Below are 21,955 nucleotides of genomic sequence, written 5' to 3' on the forward strand. Positions count from 1 at the left end.
TGTTCTTCACACCATCATATCTTACTCATTTTTCAGTTGGTTAGTGATTTTAAGACATAACATTAACTCATGCCAGTCTCATCATATGTGTAACTTCACTGCTGTATTTTTGTTTATTTTTTACCTTATAAAGTCTTTCTGAAGCAGGTTTTTAAACAACACTTCCATGAAAATCTTTTCTCTTTTGTTCTAGTTTCTACTTGTCTTCCACCTTCCCTGTTATGATATCCCATAGTGCTGCGGTGCAGGGTATGGAATCCCATCAGCATAATGATATTTCAGCAGAAACCATGGCAACGAGTCCATAAGAGCCTTAATGTGTAAAATCTCCTCCCAGGAGCATCCACATCCACACAGGGAGCATCTACTGAGATTCATGATAAACTGCATGACAATAATATCCTGCTGACATTCACTCACACCAACACACACACATTAACACACACATGAAGACACACAATCTGCTCTAACCTGATACAGTGTATATGTGTGAGCATGGGATCGATTCTTAATGGTTTTCTGTGTGAATTAAGTGAACAAGCAAATACACTCATGTACAGTATACACACCGAACATAAGACCAGAAGGATGTGGACATTGTTTCAGTCTTGTTGCATCTTTTACACATTTGTCTGTCTTTTTGTATGACTGAAACATTAGCTGAGATCCAAACTAACAAAATAAACTCTACAGTTATTGAGATGTTTATTACCCAACGGGCAAGGGCTATTGTTTTTGGTTCAGTTTGTTTCTTTGTTTGTTTAACAGTCTAGCAGCAAAACTACTGGTTGAATTCATACCTAATTGGGTTTATAGATTGCCAGTGACCCAGCATAGATGTGATAACTTTTTGGGAAAAATAGGTTACAGGTCAAATTTTAATGAATTTTTAAAATCTTTTTTTTTCCCCATTTACTTATAATGGCCGAAAAAATGCCAAATGTCTATAAAAACATCAATTTTGGTTCAATTTACTTCAGTCTTGGCACCTATATAGAGGCAATTGTTATACATCACTCTAACATAAAGCTAAGCCATTGTATATAACTGAAACAACACAAAATCTTTCTTAAAGTAATCTCAATGTCAACACTTTTTTGGTTCAAATGCTGACATCACCACATGCCCAAACATACTGACATCACCACATGTACATGTATATCAATCAATCAATCAATCAATCAATCAATCAATCAATCTTTATTTATATAACACTTTTCATACACTGAGGATGTAGCAGAAACTTCTTTACATATAAGTTTAAAAATCAGTACCACCCACTCACACTCACTCACCCACACTCACACTCACACTCACACACACACACACACACACACACACACACACACACACACAAGCACACATACACTTAAAAAGACTGACTGAGCACGAGAGGACCAGAAAGTAAAAGTAAGAGGAGGCGCTGTCTCAGGGAGCCATCCGCACCAGGAGGCAGCCGCTGACCCCGGCAACCAGGCGCCAGCGACACAGCGCCGCATCCCAACCAGTGAAAGACGGCCAACCACCACTGCATCATGGTGGCAGGGACCCCCATCCACCAGAAAGGAGCAGACCCCAGTGAAGGAAGGCACCACAGCCACCAGAGTCCACAGCCCCCCCCCCCGGCACGGAGGGCTCCTTCTGATGAAACACTGGAGAATATAGATAAAAAACATTAAAAAGATATAAAAGAATTGATTAAAAGAATCCAAATGTAAAACATATATATAAATATAATATAAATATTAAACATTAAAATGATAAAACAGAAGCATTGGTTGAGAGAATCTAAATATAAGACATATGTATAAAAATATAATATAACTATAAAACATCAAATGGATAAAACAGAGGCATTAGTTAAAAGCCAAATTAAAGAGGTGGGTCTTGAGCCTGGTTTTAAAAATTTCTATTTTTTTCTGCGGCCCTGAGGTTCCCTGGCAGGCTGTTCCATAGGCGAGGAGCATAATGCTGAAAAGCTGCCTCACCATGAGTTTTTGTGTTAGCTTTTGGAACTGTTAAAAGGCCAGCGCCAGAGGACCTCAGGTTCCACGAGGGTTGATAAGTTAAAAGCAAGTCTAAAAGATAAGAAGGCACAAGACCATTAAGACATTTAAAAACTATTAAAAGGACTTTAAAATCAATCCTGAAACACACAGGGAGCCAATGCAGTGATTTTATACAGACATGTATATAGACATGATTATATCAGGACACGCCCAGATATGCTGACATCATTACAGGCGTAGACATGATGACATCAGCTGGATTGATGCCAAACTAAGATACAATGCGTGCGAGGGGCAGGGTTTGATAATGCCTGGCAACACTTGTTTTATTTGTTTTTGAGATGTGCCGTTCCCAAATGTACAACCCTCTGGACATCTTTGTGGCAAAAATGTACATAAATAAAAAATCATATCACATCTATATAAATATTTCCCCCCCTGTTTTTTCATAAATCTCTTGAAAAACTTCAAACTTGCTAAAAAATACCACACATTCAACCATTTTCAGGCTTTCTACCCCTTTAAATGCCAGTTTAATTATTCCAATTGTGAATTATTTATTACAAAGAAACAAAATGTAATTATTTTCCATGTAATAATTAATCTGGGGTGGGGTACACAATTGATGGTTCGTCCCGGTGGTAGCAGTTCTAAATATGAGGAACAGGTGCAGTGCAAACATTAGGGATTGGAACACCTAGTCCTTTTAACAAACCAGTGGGAGGATGGGGCATTGGTGCTAACTAGAGTCTTGGATATGTCAAAATTTAGCAACAAAATTGATTTGACTGCATTAGTAATTTTTATGGAGCATCAGATACTCCTATGGACACCTTAGTGACCAAAAATGTCCCACCTGGCCCCACCTTATTGACTTCCATTATATCCAGATTTTTAATCTCACTTAAATTAATCTCACTGCTTTTACAGTATGTAACCATGCGTTCACTAATGTCAACATTTAATTTTGAAGAAAAGTAATGATATTTGACATTATTAAACACAGGTAAGAGTAAAAGACATTGGATTTCAAACATTTTACCAAAAAGAAAAGTTGTTGCAAAAGTTCACACCACAAGCTGTAACACAATCAAAATAACCATCAAATAAATAAATAAATAAATAAATAAATAAATAAGTTGGGAAAAATGTATAAAAAGACCCAAGGGGGTACATAAGGGTTAAGCCTGGGCTGAATAACTCACAGTAATGATAAATACCACACACAAAGGTACTGGAACCCACTTCATAAACAGTAGATTTAAGTGTTTAAGATGGATCAAATAAAACACAAAGCACAAAAACTCACACACACTAGTGTAATAATGTGGTGCAGAGCTTCCAGAAAAAGCTCTAAAGGGGATTAAATCCATATTAAAGCTCATAGATTTGGAAGGAGATGTTTATTTACACCAATAAGATACCCCTAATGTTACTGAACTCAAACGCCTCAGCTTTGAAGCCTAATAAGTGTGGTACCTTCATGTTCTGCTCCATGAATCCGGTTTTCAGCAGCTCAGCGGCTGAAGGTCTGGATGACGGCTGTTTCTGTAACATCCTGTTGACACACAAACACACTCAGGTCTCAGTGGGACCGTCTCCATCCATGAAAAGTCATTAGAAATGTATCTGACACAATTGCACTATAAAAACACAGACTCAGTGGAAACGGAGCTAAACTGCACATATTCATACGTTTCTGGCTAAAGTGGCACCAAAAATAATGAATAAATGAACCCCTTCAGCTGCATCACTCATTAATGTTTATAGGTTTTATGTTTATCTTCACACACCAGTGGTCCTCAGTTCCACAGTTAAACAGAGCTGCAGCTAACAATCATAATAACCCAGCTGATTATACTGTTATATGGCAGGAGGATCATTTAAATAATGGATAATTCCCTCAAATGAATTAAAACAACAACAATGAGCGATAATAAATCTATTCCTTGTGAGTAGGTTGACTGAAATAATGCATCACAGCAAATAAATTTAATTAAGTCACAGATGGATAAATAGTTGTTGTAGAACATTTAATTAACCTGCCATCAGCAGCTCCTTATGTGGAGTCGATTACAGCCGACACAGAGTTTAATGGAACAAAGTATGAACAGGTTTATGGAACAGCAGAAACAAACACCCAAAAGGCGTCTGAAGCACAACATCAGCCTCATAGTGGGACTTCCTGACCTCTGCATGACAGAGTTCAGTTCTGCCGAGAATCCAGAGGGCAGCGCCGGTGTTTCTCCCTCCACGATCTTCAACACCACCGACAGGAAGTTGGAAGCCTGGAAGGCATGAGTCAGACAGCACATCTGATAGAGGAGGCAGCCCAGAGCCCTGCAGACAAACCAACAGACATTAAACCAGTGGTGCCAGGCTCAACAAACCCCGCCCCTTGCACGTATTGTAGCTTATTCTGGCATTGATCCAGCTGATGTCATCATGTCTATGCATGTGCTGATGTCACCATATCAATTGCCTCTATATATGTGCCAAGTTTGAAGTAAATTGAAACAAAATTGATGCTTATAAGTAAATGGGAGAAAAAAAAAAGATTAAAAAGTACAACTTTGACTGGTTTGGGGACCACAGGATTTCATCTCTGCCTTTTGCAGATGACGTTGTCCTGTTGGTCTCATCGAACTTGGACCTTCAGCATGCCCTGGGGCAGTTTGCAGCCGAGTGTGAAGCGAGTGGCATGAGGATCAGCACCTCCAATTCCGAGGCCATGGTTCTCGACCGGTAAAAGGTGGTCTGCCCTCTCCGGGTCGGTGGAGAGTCTTTGCCCCAAGTGGAGGAGTTTAAGTATCTTGGGGTCTTGTTCGCAAGTGAGAGAAGGATGGAGCGTGAGATTGACAGACGCATTGGTGCAGCGGCTGCAGTGATGCAGTCGCTGTATCGGTTGGTCGTGGTGAAGAAGGAGCTGAGCCGAGAGGCGAAGCTCTCGATTTACCGGTCAGTCTACGTTCCTACCCTCACCTATGGTCATGAGCTTTGGTCATGACTGAAAGGACAAGATCCCGGATACAAGCAGTCAAAATGAGTTTCCTCTGTAGGGTGGCTGGGCGCACCCTTAGGGATAGGATGAAGAGCTCAGTCACCAGGGAGGAGCCGAGTAGAGCCGCTGCTCCTCCACATTGAGAGGGGCCAGCTGAGGTGGCTGGGGCATCTGTTTCGGATGCCTCCTGGATGCCTCTCTGGGGAGGTGTTCTGGGCATGCCCCACCGGGAGGAGACCTCAGGGAAGACCCAGGACACGTTGGAGAGACTATGTCTCTCAGCTGGCCTGGGAACGCCTCGGGGTCCCCCCGGAAGAGCTGGAAGAAGTGTCTGGGGAGAGGGAAGTCTGGGCATCCCTGCTTAGACTGTTGGCCCCGCGACCCAGCCCCAGATAAGCGGTAGACAATGGATGTAACCACATCTATTCTGGGTCACTGGCAATCTATAAGCCCTATTTGGTATGAATTCAACCAATAGTTTTGCTGCTACAGACATTTGAATTTTTGCCCATTATAAGTAAAGGGGGGGGAATAAAAAAGTTCATGAAACATTTGAACTTTGACCTGCTTTCCCCAAACTGTAACCACATCTATCCTTGGTCCCTGGAAATCTATAAACACAATGTGTTATGAATTCAACCAATAGTTTTGCTGCTAGAGTGTTAACAAACAAACAAACAACCAAAAACAACATCATTTGCTTCTCCTTCAGGGGCCGGGGTAATAAAAGAGGAGGAGGAGAAGAGGGTTTAAAGCAGGAGTGTCAAATGTATGGCCCCTGGACCAAAACCGGCCCATCAAAAGGGTCCAGTCTGGCCACTGGGATGAATTTGTAAAACACAAAAATTAAACTGAAGGATGTCAATATGATTTAAGTTCGGGTACCACATACAGACCAAACTGATCTCAAATGGGTCAAATCAGTAAAATACCATCGTAATAACCTACAAATAATGACAACTACCAATTTTTTATTTATTTATTTATTTTGCACATACATAACATTACTGAAACACATAATAACAGTAACAGTCACAGGGAGAGTCAGAAAGCCTAAAATGGCTTCAATTGTATCTCTGTTTTGGCCTAAAAAAGTAAAATAACAAAATAAAATGTGAAAAACCTGAAATATATTCAGAGAAATATGAGCGGGCTTCAAAAAGTTTGTGTGAAATGGACAGTTGGAAAAACTGCTTAAGTTATGATGTGTATTTTTTCAACATATGCTCCATCTCCATCGGTCAATACACTTCTGTGAGCTTTGATAGCAGCCTTATAAGTCCATCTGTGTAAAACCGAGGGCCACATGATTTAAAACAATTTTTAACTATGGTCTGTTTCATTGAACTTTTTGAAGCCCCCTCATAAGTGCAACTTTAACAACATTCTCCCTGTTATTAAATGTTTTGTGTCCTGTCCACATTGGTAAATGATAAGCTGCGAAAAATGCATTTACTTTTCTTAGAAAATTTCGGGTTGTTCATGTTATTTACAATTTTTAAAGGAGAGTTGATAAACATTTTCATCATGTAATTTTACTTTTTTTTTTTTTTACTCTAAAACACAAATAAAAGTCTGGAGTTGATGTTAAGTATATATACTCTGACATATGTTATCATGTTATAAGTTTACTGGTTGAGATTTATATCATATTGGGCTGTATGTGACCCCTGAAGACGAGCAGAAAAGAGGGTTTAAGACAAAAGGTAAAAGTTTTCATCTTCTTTCCGCCATTCCAACATTTTTGTTTGTTACACTTTAGAGAAATAAATGCTTAATACCTCATTGATTAATGTCTTGAATATCTCCTGTAATGATGTAACTATGGGTTTTTGTTTCACTTCCATCATATATAACATAATTAAATGAATCCTGGTTTATGGTGTCACATGACCTCTACTTCAGACTCCCACACAACTGAAGTTGGATCAGTAAAACTTTCCAGGTACAGAAATCTTCCCTTTTGTTTTCTGTTAATTACCTCTTCGTCGTTTTCCTCGTCTCTGATGTTCTTGCTAATTACACCAGCTGACCTCAGCTCAGTTAGCGAAGGCAGACTCAGCTGATTAGCATGACCTCTGACCTCAGTTACTGTTTGCCTCGTTTGGAACATCATGCGATCAAAGTGTGATTAATGTAAAGCCCTTCGACAGTGTGTTTCACTTAATGTCAGCATCCTCCTCCCACTCCTGCTGACTTTTTCATTATCACATCCACTTCTGAGTTTTATTGAACACTGGTTCACATGCAAACACATGATCCTGTAGTGTTTCCTGTTAAAGAGCTACACTTTGTCATGTTATGAGAATCCGCTTTGTCTTTTATGTCGTTTTCATCTTGTTGCATCTTTATGTTTTCATCTTGTTGGATCTTTTATGTCGTTTTCATGTTGTTGTGCCTTTTACTTTGTATCTTTAACACCATTTTTGCCTCTTTGCATGTCCTACCTTGTGTCCTTCACACTCTCTTCGTCTTGTTGTGTCCTCTATGTTGCATCTTTCATGTCATTTTCATCTTGTGTCTTTTACAGCATTTTGTTCTTATTGTATCTTCTATTTCACTTATGTCTCGTTGCATCTTTTATGTTGTTTCAGTTATTTTAACTCATTCACAGCCTTTTTGTTGTGTTCAATCTTATGCATCATTTTCATTTTGTCTTTTGTGAATTTCATCTTTTTCAGAATAAGTGGGAACATTTAAATACATTGTGCAGGTAAACATGCAATCTGAAGTTGTCTGAGATTATTTGCTTAGAGCCAGAAAAAGCAGAAAACAGGTTCAAATGGACAAACTGAACACTTTTGGTACTAAAGAGTCACAAGAAACTGACTGAAGCACAACCACTAGACTGTAATAATTTCATAGATAGCTTTCCCCAATATTTGTCTGTTGTGTTTATTTTAAAAGTTGTTTGATATCATCCATCCTCTACCACTAATCCGGGAACGGGTCACAGAGGCAACAGTCTAAGCAGGGATGCCCAGACTTCCCTCTCCCCAGACACCTCCCCATCTCCCCCGGGGGGACCCCGAGGTGTTCCCAGGCCAGCCAAGAGACATAGTCTCTCCAGCATGTCCTAGGTCTTCCCCGAGGCCTCCTCCCGGTGGGACATGCCCAGAACACCACCCCAGGGAGGCGTCCAGAAAGCATCCAACACAGATGCCCGAGCCACCTCAGCTGGCCTGTCGATGTGCAGGAGCTCCTCCCTGGTGACTGAGCTCCTCATCCTATCCCTAAGGGTGCGCCCAGCCACCCTTTGGAGGAAACTCATTTCAACCGTTTGTACCCGGGATCTTGTCCTTTTGGTCATGACCCAAAGCTGATGACCGTAGGTGAGAGTAGGAACGTAGATTGACCGATAAATGGAGAGTTTTGCCTTTCGGCTCAGCTCCTTCTTTACCACGACACACCGATACAACGACTGCATCACTGCAGACGCTGCACCGATCCGCCTGTCAATCTCATGTTCCATTCTTCCCTCACTCGTGAACAAGACTCTGAGATACTTGAACTCCTTCACTTGGGGTGAGGACTCCCCACTGACCCGGAGAGGGCAGACCACCGAGAACCACGGCCTCAGATTTGTAGGGGCTGATTCTCATCCCACTTGATTCACATTCAGCTGCAAATCTCTCCAGTGTACGGTGAAGGTCCAGGTTAAATGAGGCCAACAGGACAACATCATCTGCAAAAAGCAGAGATGAAATCCTGTGGTCCCCAAACCGGACCCCTTCTGGCCCCTGGTTTGATACATTTGTCTGATTTAACAAGATACAGTGATGAAAGGCTGAGAGTCTATGTCTATACAGTATATAATGGAGACTTCTTAGTTGCCTCTTTAAACATCTCTCACCAGATGTCAGACTTGGTGTCGTAGCCGTGGTGCTGCAGAACCTCTGGACTCATGTAGTATGGCGTCCCCGTAAAGGTGGAGGCCAGATCCCATGACCCCATCAGCAGACAGGAAACACCAAAGTCACCTAAAGCAGAGACAGAAGAAGCATGAGGACAGAAATGTAATGACAGTGGATCAAAGAGAGGAGGAAGGACTCAGATGAAATGAATCAGTCTGAACACTTTGATGCTGAAATTCAACTTGTACCGGAATTTCATTTCTCTGAGACTCAAATATGAGATTATTAAACACAAAACCTAGAACAAGATGGATTTACAATGAAGTGGATGGAAAACAGTCTGTACTTTCAGCTCTATGTTATCAACAGCTGTGTAATCTGTGGGAATTGGACAGAAGTGTCAGTGGAAGCGTATGTGATTTACACACACTACTGTTCAAGGCTGTGTTTGTGAGTCTTCTCTCTTTGTCGTTATTATTTTAGACCTTCCCCCCATCCTTTTCATCCCCCTAGATGTAAAAAATTATGCTGCAATGTGTCCAGATGTGACAAATGAGAGTGAGAATGCATAATTCACTTTCTCTTAATGAGTAAAACACCAAAGGTCCAGACATCATCCTGGGCTTTTTCAGCTGTGGTCAAAGTGTAATGATGATAAATGTTCTGTGTGCCAACGTGAATGAATGTATGAACACAACCTTTATATTAAAAATCAACAACCACATAAAACACCACAAAAACATCCAACTGTCATTCATTCAGAGCAGAAGAAGTGAATGAGGTTAAGTAAAGTTACAAGTATTAACCCATAAAACCCAAACAGCCACCTACTGATCTAAACTGTTTAATACCTGTTGATCCACTAATCCTATCAATACATGTAAATAATTGGTGTAAAATACAGTTTATCATCTTTTCATGATCATCAGATATGACCCATTTGGACGTTCAGAGGCTCCATAGTTATTGTGGAAACACCATCATCTTCTACAACAGTGATTCATCAGTAAAACCCATGGAGTTGGATCAATGACAGTGGACGGACACACTGGGTTTATGTTCAGTTAATGATAGCTTTGCTGAAAGTGTGACGTTTTCCTCAGTTTTCCCTGTTTTGATGTAATAACCTTTGAATTAACTGTGTTTTCATGAACATCTACATTAACTGTAGGATATTAAATATAGGAAAATACATGATTTACTGAAAAAAAAGAAGAAAAATACAGAGGATAATATTAGAATAAATGGTGGTAAATCACTTATGAAAGATTAAATAGAGACAAAAATTCATTTGGGAAATGCCACAAAAGTAGAACTGGGTCTTTATGGGTTAAACTGAGAAAAAAAAGTTGGCATTAGCAAACATTAGTTCCCTCTGCATCTGCCAAACCAGACCTGAGTGGATTCCCCTGATACAGAATATGTTTTTTGGGTTTGTTTTTTTTAACACTTGATGGCATTAGGCTTAACTTGTACTCATATCCTGCTAAACCCAGAATAGAAAATATAATATTTCTCAACTAACCTTGACCTGACCTTAATATAACCCTGCTGATTCTGCTTCTGAAACATATAAAGTGAACATGCTCAGGTGGGACAAACAGCTCAACAGTTTAAAGACTTTATCGACATGTTTGTTCAAATGAAATAGTTGAATCTCATGAATAGATTAATGAGAGTTATTACTGTTGTTTGAGAAATTGAGCAAAAAAGAACACACTTCCGATGCTGGACAACGCTGTGTTTGTTCTTCGTTCTTCACCAACAGTCTCAATTGTCCATTTGTGTCTAAACTGCAGGATAGAATGTGTCTGTGTGTTCAGCTGTAGATCAGTAACTAAACTGCAAACACAGAGTTTGGTTCGAGTCCAAACCTCCAGACGACGGCGGCAGCAAAACGGTCTGCTGAGTTTACACTCACATACCTCTGAATAATCAGCCTCATAATCCACTGAAGCCTTTATTCTCTGTGTCTGATCCTCTGTTTGTTGTTTTTATAGTGAGAACAGCTTTGAACTAAAGATGCATTCACTCAAACAAACAGAAATAATGTCCCATGAGCCTTTGCTGCAGCAGCAAACTCACCAATTTTAACGAGATTTCGTTTCAGGAAGATGTTCTTGGCCTTCAGATCTCGATGGATGATTCGCCTGAGAGAAGAAAAACAGCAGGCAAGGGAGCAGGCTGAAGTACACAACAGATCCTTCAAGATTACTGTATACAAATTGATTGATTGATTGATTGATTGATTGAGCTTTTTGGTCATATGAAAGCTAAAGATCCAAGTTTTTCATGTTAAAAATTTACGGAATAGAAACAAAAGGTGATAGAAGTAGTGATAAAACTCCACCGGAATCTCCATAATGAGGCAGCAGAGGGATGCCCGTTTCCATGGTGACTGTATCCCTCACCTGTCATGCATGTAGTGGAGGCCGAGCAGCAGCTGGATGAGCCAATCGATGACCTGGGTTTCAGGCAGGCTCTTCCCAGCTCGGCTCAGCTCCTCCAGCTTCCAGTCCAGATCTCGATCCTGACAGAGGAGACAAACATGAGAACCAAGACCTGTGAGACCAAAACCACGTCCAGGACCCAGTCCAGCAAATCCGCAAAAGTACAGCCACAACTAGAGGTCTTTTTAGTATCAGTTAGGACATCCAAAACCTCATTAAACCAGAATATCAGGTTATGAAATCTGTGACCCATGGGTGAAAGTCCTGGTGGATATCATCACTTTCACTTTTATTTCCTGACACTATCCCACTTATGGATGAAGACTGAGCTACAGTCTGTGTTGCAGAAGCACAAACACAATGTTCACAATATAACATCCTTTATTGTTGCCACAGGAAAATTTGTTTTGGCCAGCAGCGCTACATTATGGCGGAACTGGAAAACAATCAAAAAAAAGAAAAAGAAAGAAAAAGAAAAAGACAATACTATTATGAATACAACAATGTAGCCAGACAGGACACAGCTACATCAGTTCAGCAACACTAAGGCCATGTATAGATGTAGATGGGTATTTATAGAAACATTCCCCACCTCTGTTTTCAATAATATCCTACACACCAGATTGTTTTCATCTACATGAACCCACATAAATGAGCAGTAGAGCTCTATCATAGGGTTAGATAAGAGTGACACACATGACGCTGATGTATTTTTTGTCCTTTACTATAACATTCAGGATCATAAAACTTCATTTTCCTCTGAACACACTCCAGCACGAAAACAGAGTTTTACAAAATCTCCACTTTGCCTGGAGTTTTCAGAAATAATCATTTTCAGTGACGTAAACCGTGGTCTTTGTGTGGATGAAAGGCAACAACACATGAGGAAATATCTGTTTTTGCCAGAACCCTGGGTATGTGTAAATATGGCATAAGAATGAGAAAGTATTTGGACCAGGGGTGTCAAAGTCATTTTAGTTCAGGGGCCACATACAGACCAATTTGATCTCAAGTGGGTCAGACCAGTAAAATAATAACAGAATAGTCCAGTGGTTTCCAACCTTTTTTGGCTCATGATCCCATTTTAACATCACAAATTTCTGGCGACCCCAGACATTCAAAACAGAGACATTTTTCTCTTGGAGATGTCTTAGCGGGGCCAGGTGGGCAAAGGAATGTTTCCATTCTCTGTTCGGTCTGGTTTTCTAAATGCGACTGTGTCCAGGCAGGTTGAAGCATAGTAACACACATGGTCACATGATGGGGTCAATCCAGATACACCCTCTCAGATATTATATCCTGCATTTTATTACCTCCACCAAGGGGGTTATGTTTTTGTCAGCATTGGTTTGACTGTTTGTCTGTGTGCAAGATAACTCAAAAAGCTATGGGCAGATTTGGATGAAAATTTCAGGAAATGTTGATACTGGCACAAGGAACAAGTGATTAAATTTTGGTGGGGATCGGGGGTGGGGGGGCCACTGATCTGCCTTGGCGGAGGTCTGTGCTCTATGAGTGCTTCTCTAGAAAAGACAGTGCAGACCTCCGCCAAGGCAGATCAGTGGCCCCCCCACCCCCGATCACCACCAAAATTTAATCATTTGTTCCATGTGCCAGTATCAACATTTCCTGAAATTTTCATTCAAATCCGGGGCATTGATCTGCCTTGGCAGAGGTCTGTGCTCTCCAAGTGCTTCTAGTTTTAACTTGATTTTTTATTAGAAGTTTGTGGTGTTTTAATTATAATGAAATATATATTGAATCATTAAAAATATTTTTTATTATTATTTTTTTTTATTCATTACTAGAAATTCCAGGTGACCCCATGGTTGAAAAACACTGTAATAGCCTATAAATACTGACAACTCCAAATTGTTCTCTTCATTTTAGTGCAAAAAAAGTACAATTCAATTACAAATATTTTTTACATTTATAAACTACTTATTCACAAAAAATGTGAATACCCTGAACAACCTGAAATTTCTGATGAAAATTAAGTGTAATTTTAACAATATTATACCTAAACTTATCACTTACACGTGTACATTACAACTTACAGATCACAGTGGATCTGCAAAGGCATAAACTATTTAGTAACAGAAAATAAAATAAGAAGATAAAATTTTAGAGTTTGGAACTAAAATGAGTTTGACACCCTTGACTGTTCATACCTACAGAGTAATTTTTGCATTTCACAAATTCATTGTTTTACACGGTTCATTTAGAATGATAGGTAAGACACTGCATTTCTACAGAGATTCCAAAGACATGAAAATATTAACATGAGAAGTGAAAAACAGTCTCCAAACCCTTGACTATTCTCTGCCTGAGAAGAGGTGTGTTGGTTGTAGAAGTAGAACCAACACTGTTAACATGGTTTTAAATCCCAGTTTTTAAACATTTTAAAAATAACAACGGACTGGACTTTTCATATGGACCTGTGATATGGATGTTGAACTTTTCAAGGTGACAGTATGAGAGGGTGCAAATACAAGTTACCGTCCATGGAAAGAGGATGATTATGAAGTGGAATGTGGCACTAACATGGACACCAAGAGGTCTTTCTATAAAAAATGTTTGAACCTATGCAATTCAAAACCAGGGGGGAACCCAGAGCAACAGTTAAAGCTGCAGAAGCTGAAATCATAGAGAAAAAAACACCAGAATGGGAAATACCTTCCCTCTGTGTTCTCTCTTCTCTCAGTCCAAATCAAAAGACTACATATAAATATAAATGAACCTGATGCCGTTTCACACTGTTATGGAAAAGTGACGCCACCTTCCCCAGCTTCTATGTTGAGACATGAAACAGAGCAGTAGAATCTGATCAGCCATAGGTAATTACAGCTGTCAATAACATATATGACCCTCCCACCTGCCAGAGAACAGGGCATCACAGTAATGTTCTACAGCCCAAAGACACAGATGAATGAGAATGAGTAGATGCAGACCACTTCAATTCAATTATACAGAAAGGTCATTGTAGATATGTTCCCAGTAATGCAGCTTTAATGTGGTAGACAACATAGACTAATGCCATCAAATACCATACACACTCCATGCATTTGTGATAGATTGCATTAAGAATCACTCTGAAGTCGGTAAAGTCCAAGTATTGTTTAATTCTGTAAACCCTAGGGCATCCCATTTTTGGGACTTCTTTTCCGATCAAGCTCTTAATTTGACCAGTTAATCTCTTATATATTTAGTAACACCCAAAAAAATTTCGGCCCAATCTGTAAAGTTTTAGACCCCCCCCACTGCCATCTTTAGGGTGCCCATCAGCTGAGTGCAGAAAACCCATTTTTCAGTGGAAAATCATGCATTTGTCGGTTAGTTATGCCATATTTGCTCATGCAAATGTCATATTAGAGGTTTTGGGGGATGCTACTGTCGTTTCTGGTACCTGCTGAACTGAAGAAAAGGGAAGTACCAGATGGGTAATCTAGGATCAACTGTTCTCCAGTGAATGCCCTGAGTGCATATCTTTGAAATAAGACAAGGCAAAAAAGAAATCAGCAAAAATGTGTGATTTTACCCATTTTTCAGTGTCAGATGACCTTGACCTTGTCTAAAATCATGTGACCTTGACCTGTACATGATTTGAGACCTTTATAAACGACAGTAGCATCCACCAAAACCTCTAATATGACATTTGCATGAGCAAATATGGCATAACTAACTGACAAATGCATGATTTTCCATTGAAAAATGGGTTTTCTGCACTCAGCTGATGGGCACCCTAAATATAGCGGTGGTGGTGGTGGGGGGTCCTAAAACTTTACGGATTGGGCCGAAATTTTTGTTGGGAGTTACTAATATATAAGAGATTAACTGGTCAAATTAAGAGCTTGATCGGAAAAGAAGTCCCAAAAACGGGATGCCCTATTACACCCACATATCCTCCTTTCTGCACACGCTCTGTTCGACAAGATAATGAAACACATCTAGCGCATGAAACTGTCAAGAATTTAGTTAGGTTATTTCTTCTTGTTAATTAACAAAACAAAAACAAATGAACAAACAATCCCCCCCAATCAATCAATCAATCAATCAGTCAGTCTCTGTGCTGTGCCACCGTTCTGTCTCTGAGCTCTTGGGCCAGTTCCACTGACCTCCTGATTCTCATTTGCTCTGCCATGCTCTGTGAGCTGTGAGGTCTTCTAGACAGGTGTGGGCCTGTCCTACTCAAGTCCAATCAATTTAATTAAATACAGCTGGACTCCGATGAAGGTGTAGAACCAGCTCAAGGAGGATCAGAACAAATGGACAGCAGCTGAGTTAAATATACCAGTGTCACAGCAAGGGGTCTGAATACTTGTGACCATGGAACATTTCAGTTTTTCATTTTTAATAAATCTGCAAAAATGTCTACAATTCTGTTTTTTCCTGTCAAGAGGGGGTGCTGTTTGTACATTAATGAGGGAAAAAATGAACTTCAATAATTTTAGCAAATCACTGCCGTATAACAAAGAGTGAAACATTTAAGGGGTTCTGAATACTTTCCGTACCCACTGTAGCACCCACCTTGTGCCTTATGATCCAAACTGAACGCTTGGCTCTTCTGTGCAGGTTTACTTGTTTTTCCCAGAGATTATTATTTAAATCGGCTAAAATTTGCTTAGAGGTCTTATTTCTGTCTTTGTGCATAAGAAATCAGTATAAGTGAATCCCCAAAGGAACTTTGTGTTGGTAAATGCAAGTTATGCAAATGTACAGGATTTCAGTTCTGTTGCAACATGTTGATGGTCATATGAACTATGTTTTCAGGTCAAAAATGTCCAATTTCATCACAATTAATGTTATATTTTCATGTCACAAATGGCCAAGTTATTACCTCCGCCAAGGAGGTTATGTTTGTCTGTCTGTCTGTGTGCAAGAGAACTCAAAAAGTTTTGGACGGATTTGGATGAGAATTTCATGAAATGTTGATACTGGCACAAGGAACAAATGATGAAATTTTGGTGGTGACTGGGGTTGGGGGGGGGGGGGGGGGGGTTGGATCAATGACAGTAGATGGAGACACTAGTTTTTACAATGTTTGCTAAAAAAGTCACTTTTTCTTCAGTTTTTTTCTGTTTCTGATATAATATCCTTTGAATTTACTCTAAATTTTCATGAACATCTACATGATCAGTGAATTACATATAGAAAAATACATGATTTACATTGAAAAATACAAAATACAGAGAATAATATGATCATAAATGGTGATAAATCATTTGAAAATACTTAAATATAGAGAAAAAATCAATTGGGAACTGCCATAAAAGTAGCACTGGGTCTTCATGGGTTAAAATGTGAATGAAATGTGTAATACTGGAATATGTACATGTAAATAATTGAAGTAAAATGCTGTCTCTCAGCTTTAAATCATAATCAGATATGATCCATTTTGACGTTCTGAGGCTCCATAGTTACCGTGGAGACACCGTCATCTTCTACAACATTGATTAGCCAGTAAAACCCATGGAGTTGGATCAATGACGGTAAATGGAGACACTAGTTTTTACAATCTTTGCTAAAAGTCACTTTTTCTTCTTTTTTTTTCTGTTTCTGATATACACTGAACAAAAATATAAATGCACGACTTTTGTTTTTGCTCCCATTTTTCATGAGCTGAACTGAAAGATCTAAAACTTTTTCTGTGTACACAAAAGGCCTATTTCTCTCAAATATTGTTCATAAATTTGTCTAAATCTGTGTTAGTGAACACTTCTCCTTTGTCCTTTGCTGAGATAATCCATCCACCTCACAGGTGTGGCATATCAAGATGCTGATTAGACAGCAGGATTATTGCACAGGTGTGACTTAGGCTGGCCACAATAAAAGGCCACTCTAAAATGTGCACTTTTACTGTATTGGGCGGTCCAGGGGGGTCAGAAAACCAGTCAGTATTTGGTGTGACCACCATTTTCCTCGCACAGTCTTCTTCATGAATTCTCTGAAACAGCTTTGGAGATGGCTTATGGTAGAGAAATGAACATTCAATTTACAGGCAAAAGCTCTGGTGGAGATTCCTGAAGTCAGCGTGCCGATTTCATATTCCCTCAAAACTTGTGACATCTGTGGTATTGTGCTGTGTGATAAAACTGCACATTTTAGAGTGGCTTTTTATTGTGGCCAGCCTAAGGCACACCTGTGCAAAAATCATGCTGTCTAATCAGCATCTTGATATGCCACACCTGTGAGGTGGATGGATTATCTCAGCAAAGAAGAAGTGTTCACTAACACAAATTTAGACAGATTTGTGAACAATATTTGAGAGAAATAAACCTTGTGTGTACACAGAAAAAGTTTTAGATCTTTGAGTTCAGCTCATGACAAATGGGAGCAAAAACAAAAGTTGTGCATTTATATTTTTGTTCAGTATAATATCCTTTGAATTGACTCTAAATTTTTCTGAACATCTACATCTACATGACAAATAATAAAGCAGACTCCAAAAATAGTTCATAACCTACATAGGGAATGAAAATGCTCTGTCATTTATTATTCCCCTACTTTTCCTGTGGTTTTAGGTTTTTGTCGTGGTATCATTTTCAGTGTTGTATCAAATTCAGTCAATCAGAATGTTTCTATGGTAATGCGACTGCCTGAAGGTACTGGTTCTTATTCTGAATCTAGAATGTATGAGGAGTCCTGGAGGATTTTCTGTGCCTCATTACTGCAGCAGCGTGGTCACACCCTTCTTAATAAGCACATAATAGGAAAACAATGTGAGGCAGTTTACATCTGTCATGAATGAGGCAGCAATTTTGAGAAAGACTGTGTTTGTGTAGAAGTTTTAAATGAGAAACGTCTTAACTCCGAGTGAAATAAAGCTTTAACGGTTCGGGCTTGAGCTCTGGTTTAAAGGGTGAATCTGTGTAAGTAGATGTGAGCGCTGTACAAATGTGTGCTCATGCTTACATACTGGTTTGTTTTTGTACACATAAGAACATAAAATAAAACCCCGCAGTCACAGCAGAGACGTGAGCATGTCAGCTTTGTGGGGAATTAAAGCTGCAGGCGGCGTTGAAGCGGGAGGAAGGCAGAGCTGGATAACGAGAGGAATCACCAGAACAAGATGTGTACAACGGAGATACAGCAAAAAGAAAAGGAGGAGGAGATTCATCAGAGCAGAGTGTGTGCACACAAATCTGCTGCACAGATAAAGGGAAATCTAATGATAAGATGGAGACAGAGGACCATGGGGGAAGGGCCACATCTGAGCTCATGTTGTTGCCGGATTTTGATTTTTGGTAACAAAATGAAACCAGATAACACCCACACCAAGATCTACTGTCACTTCTACACCAGTTACAGTCACAAAATCACTAGTGCTAGGCAGCAATTAAAATTTTTAATCGCAATTAATCGCGTGGATTTCTGCGATTAATCATGCTAAATCGTGGGGGGGGGGTTAGAACACAGAATAACAGCCATTCAGAGCGGAATGTCACAGAACATCAACCAATCAGACCACAGCGTCACAGAATGTCAGCCAATGAGAGCGCAGCATCACAAAACATCAGCCAATGAGAGGGCAGCATCACAGAACGTCAGCCAATGACAGCGCAGCGTCATGGAAGATCAGCCAATGAGAGTGCAGCATCACGAAACATCAGCCAATGAGAGTGCAGCGTCACAGAATGTCAGCCAATCAGAGCGGGGCGTCACAGAACGTCAGCCAATCAGAGCGCCAACTAATCAGAGCGCAGCGTCATTGAACGCCAGCCAATGAGACCGCAGCGTAAATGAACGCCAGCCAATCAGAGCGGAACGTCACAGAACATCAGCCAATGAGAGTGCAGCGTCACAGAACACCAGCCAATGAGACCGGAGTGTCACAGAAAACCAGCCAATCAGAGCGGAGCATCACAGAATGTCAGCCAATCAGAGCGGAGCGTCACAGAATGCCAGCTAATGAGACTGTAGCCTCACAGAACATCAGCCAATCAGAGCGGAGCATCACAGAATGCCAGCCAATAAGAGCACAGCGTCACAGAACGCTAGCCAATCAGAGCGGAGCGTCACAGAACATCAGCCAATCAGAGCGCAGCGTCACAGAACATCAACCAATCAGAGCGCAGCGTCACAGAACGCCAACCAATCAGAGTGCAGCGTCACAGAACGTCAGCCAATCAGAGCGCAGCATCAAAAAACATCAACCAATCAGAGCGCAGCGTCACAGAACGCCAACCAATCAGAGCGCAGCGTCACAGAACACCAGCCAATGAGACTGGAGCGTCACAGAACGCCAGCCAATCAGAGCGGAGCATCACAGAACATCAGCCAATGAGAGCGCAGCGTCACGGACCGCCAGACAATGAGACTGGAGTGTCACAGAACACCAGCCAATCAGTGCGGAGCATCACAGAACGTCAGCCCATCAGAGCGGAGCGTCACAGAACGCCAACCAATGAGAATGCAGCATCACAGAACGTCAGCCAATGAGAGCGCAGCGTCACAGAATGCCAGCCAATGAGAGCGCAGCGTCAATGAATGCCAGCCAATCAGAGCGGAGCGTCACAGAACATCAACCAATCAGAGCACAGCGTCACAGAACATCAACCAATCAGAGCACAGCGTCACAGAATGCCAACCAATCAGAGCGCAGCGTCACAGAACGTCAGCCAATCAGAGCGCAGCGTCAAAGAACATCAACCAATCAGAGCGCAGCGTCACAGAACGCAAACCATTGAAAAGTGTCTGTGGAGCAGCCACTTTCATTCGTGTTCCACCACAGTATTGCAGGCAGTGCAGAACAGTACACTTCCGCTTTTGTGTAACACATCTGGAAACTGATTTGCATGAACTTTGGCAGTGATATTTGTCGGTAAATATGAATGTTTTGAATCGCACATGTCTTCATCTTCTCAACCGTCAACAAGGAAGTGAACATGATGACATACATGTAACGTATACAGGGGTGGGCGAAAGGGGGCTAAGGTGATTAGTCAAATTTGCGGAAAACTCGCGGTGATTGGACGAAATTGCAGCACCGTGCAGAATTTGCGATGATTGGTTGAATTTGCGTTAATAGTTGCAATCGCAACATCGCGAATTCCTGGAGGGACTGAACGACATCAGAAAGGTGGTTTTGAACGCTGGCCCTTTAAATGCACAGGTTGTTGACTGTGCTGATCTGCCCCGTTCACACTGCAAAAAATCTAAATTTTACCAAGTGTATTTTTCTCATTTCTAGTCAAAATATCTCATCGCACTTAAAATAAGACATAATCACCTAAATGGTAACTTTCCAATAAGATGTAAGAACTTATTTTTAGACATTAGATGTTGTAAATGTTAGTTCAAGAAATCTTACCAAGATCATTTTCACTTGTTCCATTGGCAGATTTTTTATTTTATTTATTTATTTATTTTTTGCTTAATTGAAGATTTTTTCGCTTAATTCAAGCAAAAAAAAAAAAAAAAAAATCCGCCAATGGAATAAGTGAAAATTATCTTGGCAAGATTTGTTGAAATAAGATTTTCAAGATCTATTGTCTAAGAATAAGCTCTTGTATTTCACTGAAAAGTTCCTCTTTAGGTGATTATGTCTTATTTTAAGTGTGATGAGATATTTTGATTAGAAATGAGAAAAATACACTCGGTAAGATATTGATTTTTTTCCAGTGCAGCCACTTGTGTTCTTTAGTACAACCAACAACTGAACATTTTAGGTAATTGGCTCAAAGTTTGGACATATTTTCAGTTTTTACTACAACCGCTGCTGCTGACAAACAGTTATGTCGTATTCAGAGAAATGTTCATCGGAAGTCTTGACCTTATATGTGCAAATGTCATGACGTAACTAGTTATAAAACGTAACAAATTAAACACGAATTAAAACAGGTTATAGAAATCCACTTGAATTTTGCCCAAATGAATATAAAGATAGCTCTGCAGCACCTGGAGGGTTCAAATTCAAACTGTATGAACTATTAGGGTCCAAATACACAAATAAATGAACCAAAGACTAATAAAAGTGGGTTTAGCTAAATCTGACCCCTTTAACATAGATGTGAACCTCCAGGAGCACGATCCACCACAAAGAGCAGGTGCAGATATGAGTTTTAAGACATTCACTTAGACTCAGCATTAATTACACATAGTCTGACAGTGACCTGCAGTGACATTTAAGCAGAAACTGCCTTAAAGGACGATCTGTGAGGGTACGTCAGTGGTAAAGCTCCTCATGTCCTTCTGCAGAACAGTGCTGATGACTTGTAACTAGCATTTTATGATTTAATATTGTTTTTATGTAAAATATATTAAGACTTATTCTATTTTACTGATGTGAACATGTTTTTTTCCAGTGGGGCACACAACTTGACAGCAAGTAATGTTGTTATTCATTTGAGTTTTTGTTGTTGTTTTTATATTTTGTGCATTCTATTAATGTGATCGTTTGATATGTTTGAAGTTTAGCCTTTTTCACTCACGCAGCAAGGGTGTGAATAAATCATTATTCAGTCTCAGTTTCATTTGAGACGTTTGGTGAAAACAGAATGACAGACAACATTTATGCTCAAAAGACAGTATTACAAAACTTCATTTAGACATGTTTTCTATATTTACCTATTATTTTATGGATAGATTCCAGTACTTTTCTGATGTTAAGACTTTGATAAACTTATTTCAAGCACCAAAACA

The 21,955-nt window shown here is 40.0% G+C and overlaps 1 protein-coding gene across 1 annotated transcript in view; it reads right to left on the reverse strand.

Annotated features, from left to right (window-relative positions):
* nek11 (NIMA-related kinase 11) overlaps positions 1-21,955 on the reverse strand; it is a 99,461-nt gene that overhangs the window by 52,554 nt on the left and 24,952 nt on the right. Inside the window, exons 3-7 of the mRNA XM_030158070.1 lie at positions 11,276-11,394; positions 10,950-11,014; positions 8,864-8,990; positions 4,200-4,349; positions 3,489-3,567 (exon numbers count right to left, since the gene is read on the reverse strand). Of these exons, the coding sequence (XP_030013930.1) occupies positions 3,489-3,567; positions 4,200-4,349; positions 8,864-8,990; positions 10,950-11,014; positions 11,276-11,394 (540 nt within the window). The remainder of the gene's footprint in view (positions 1-3,488; positions 3,568-4,199; positions 4,350-8,863; positions 8,991-10,949; positions 11,015-11,275; positions 11,395-21,955) is intronic.

The sequence above is a fragment of the Sphaeramia orbicularis genome, chromosome 16, assembly GCF_902148855.1.
Source record: "Sphaeramia orbicularis chromosome 16, fSphaOr1.1, whole genome shotgun sequence".
Taxonomy (NCBI): Eukaryota; Metazoa; Chordata; class Actinopteri; order Kurtiformes; family Apogonidae; genus Sphaeramia; species Sphaeramia orbicularis.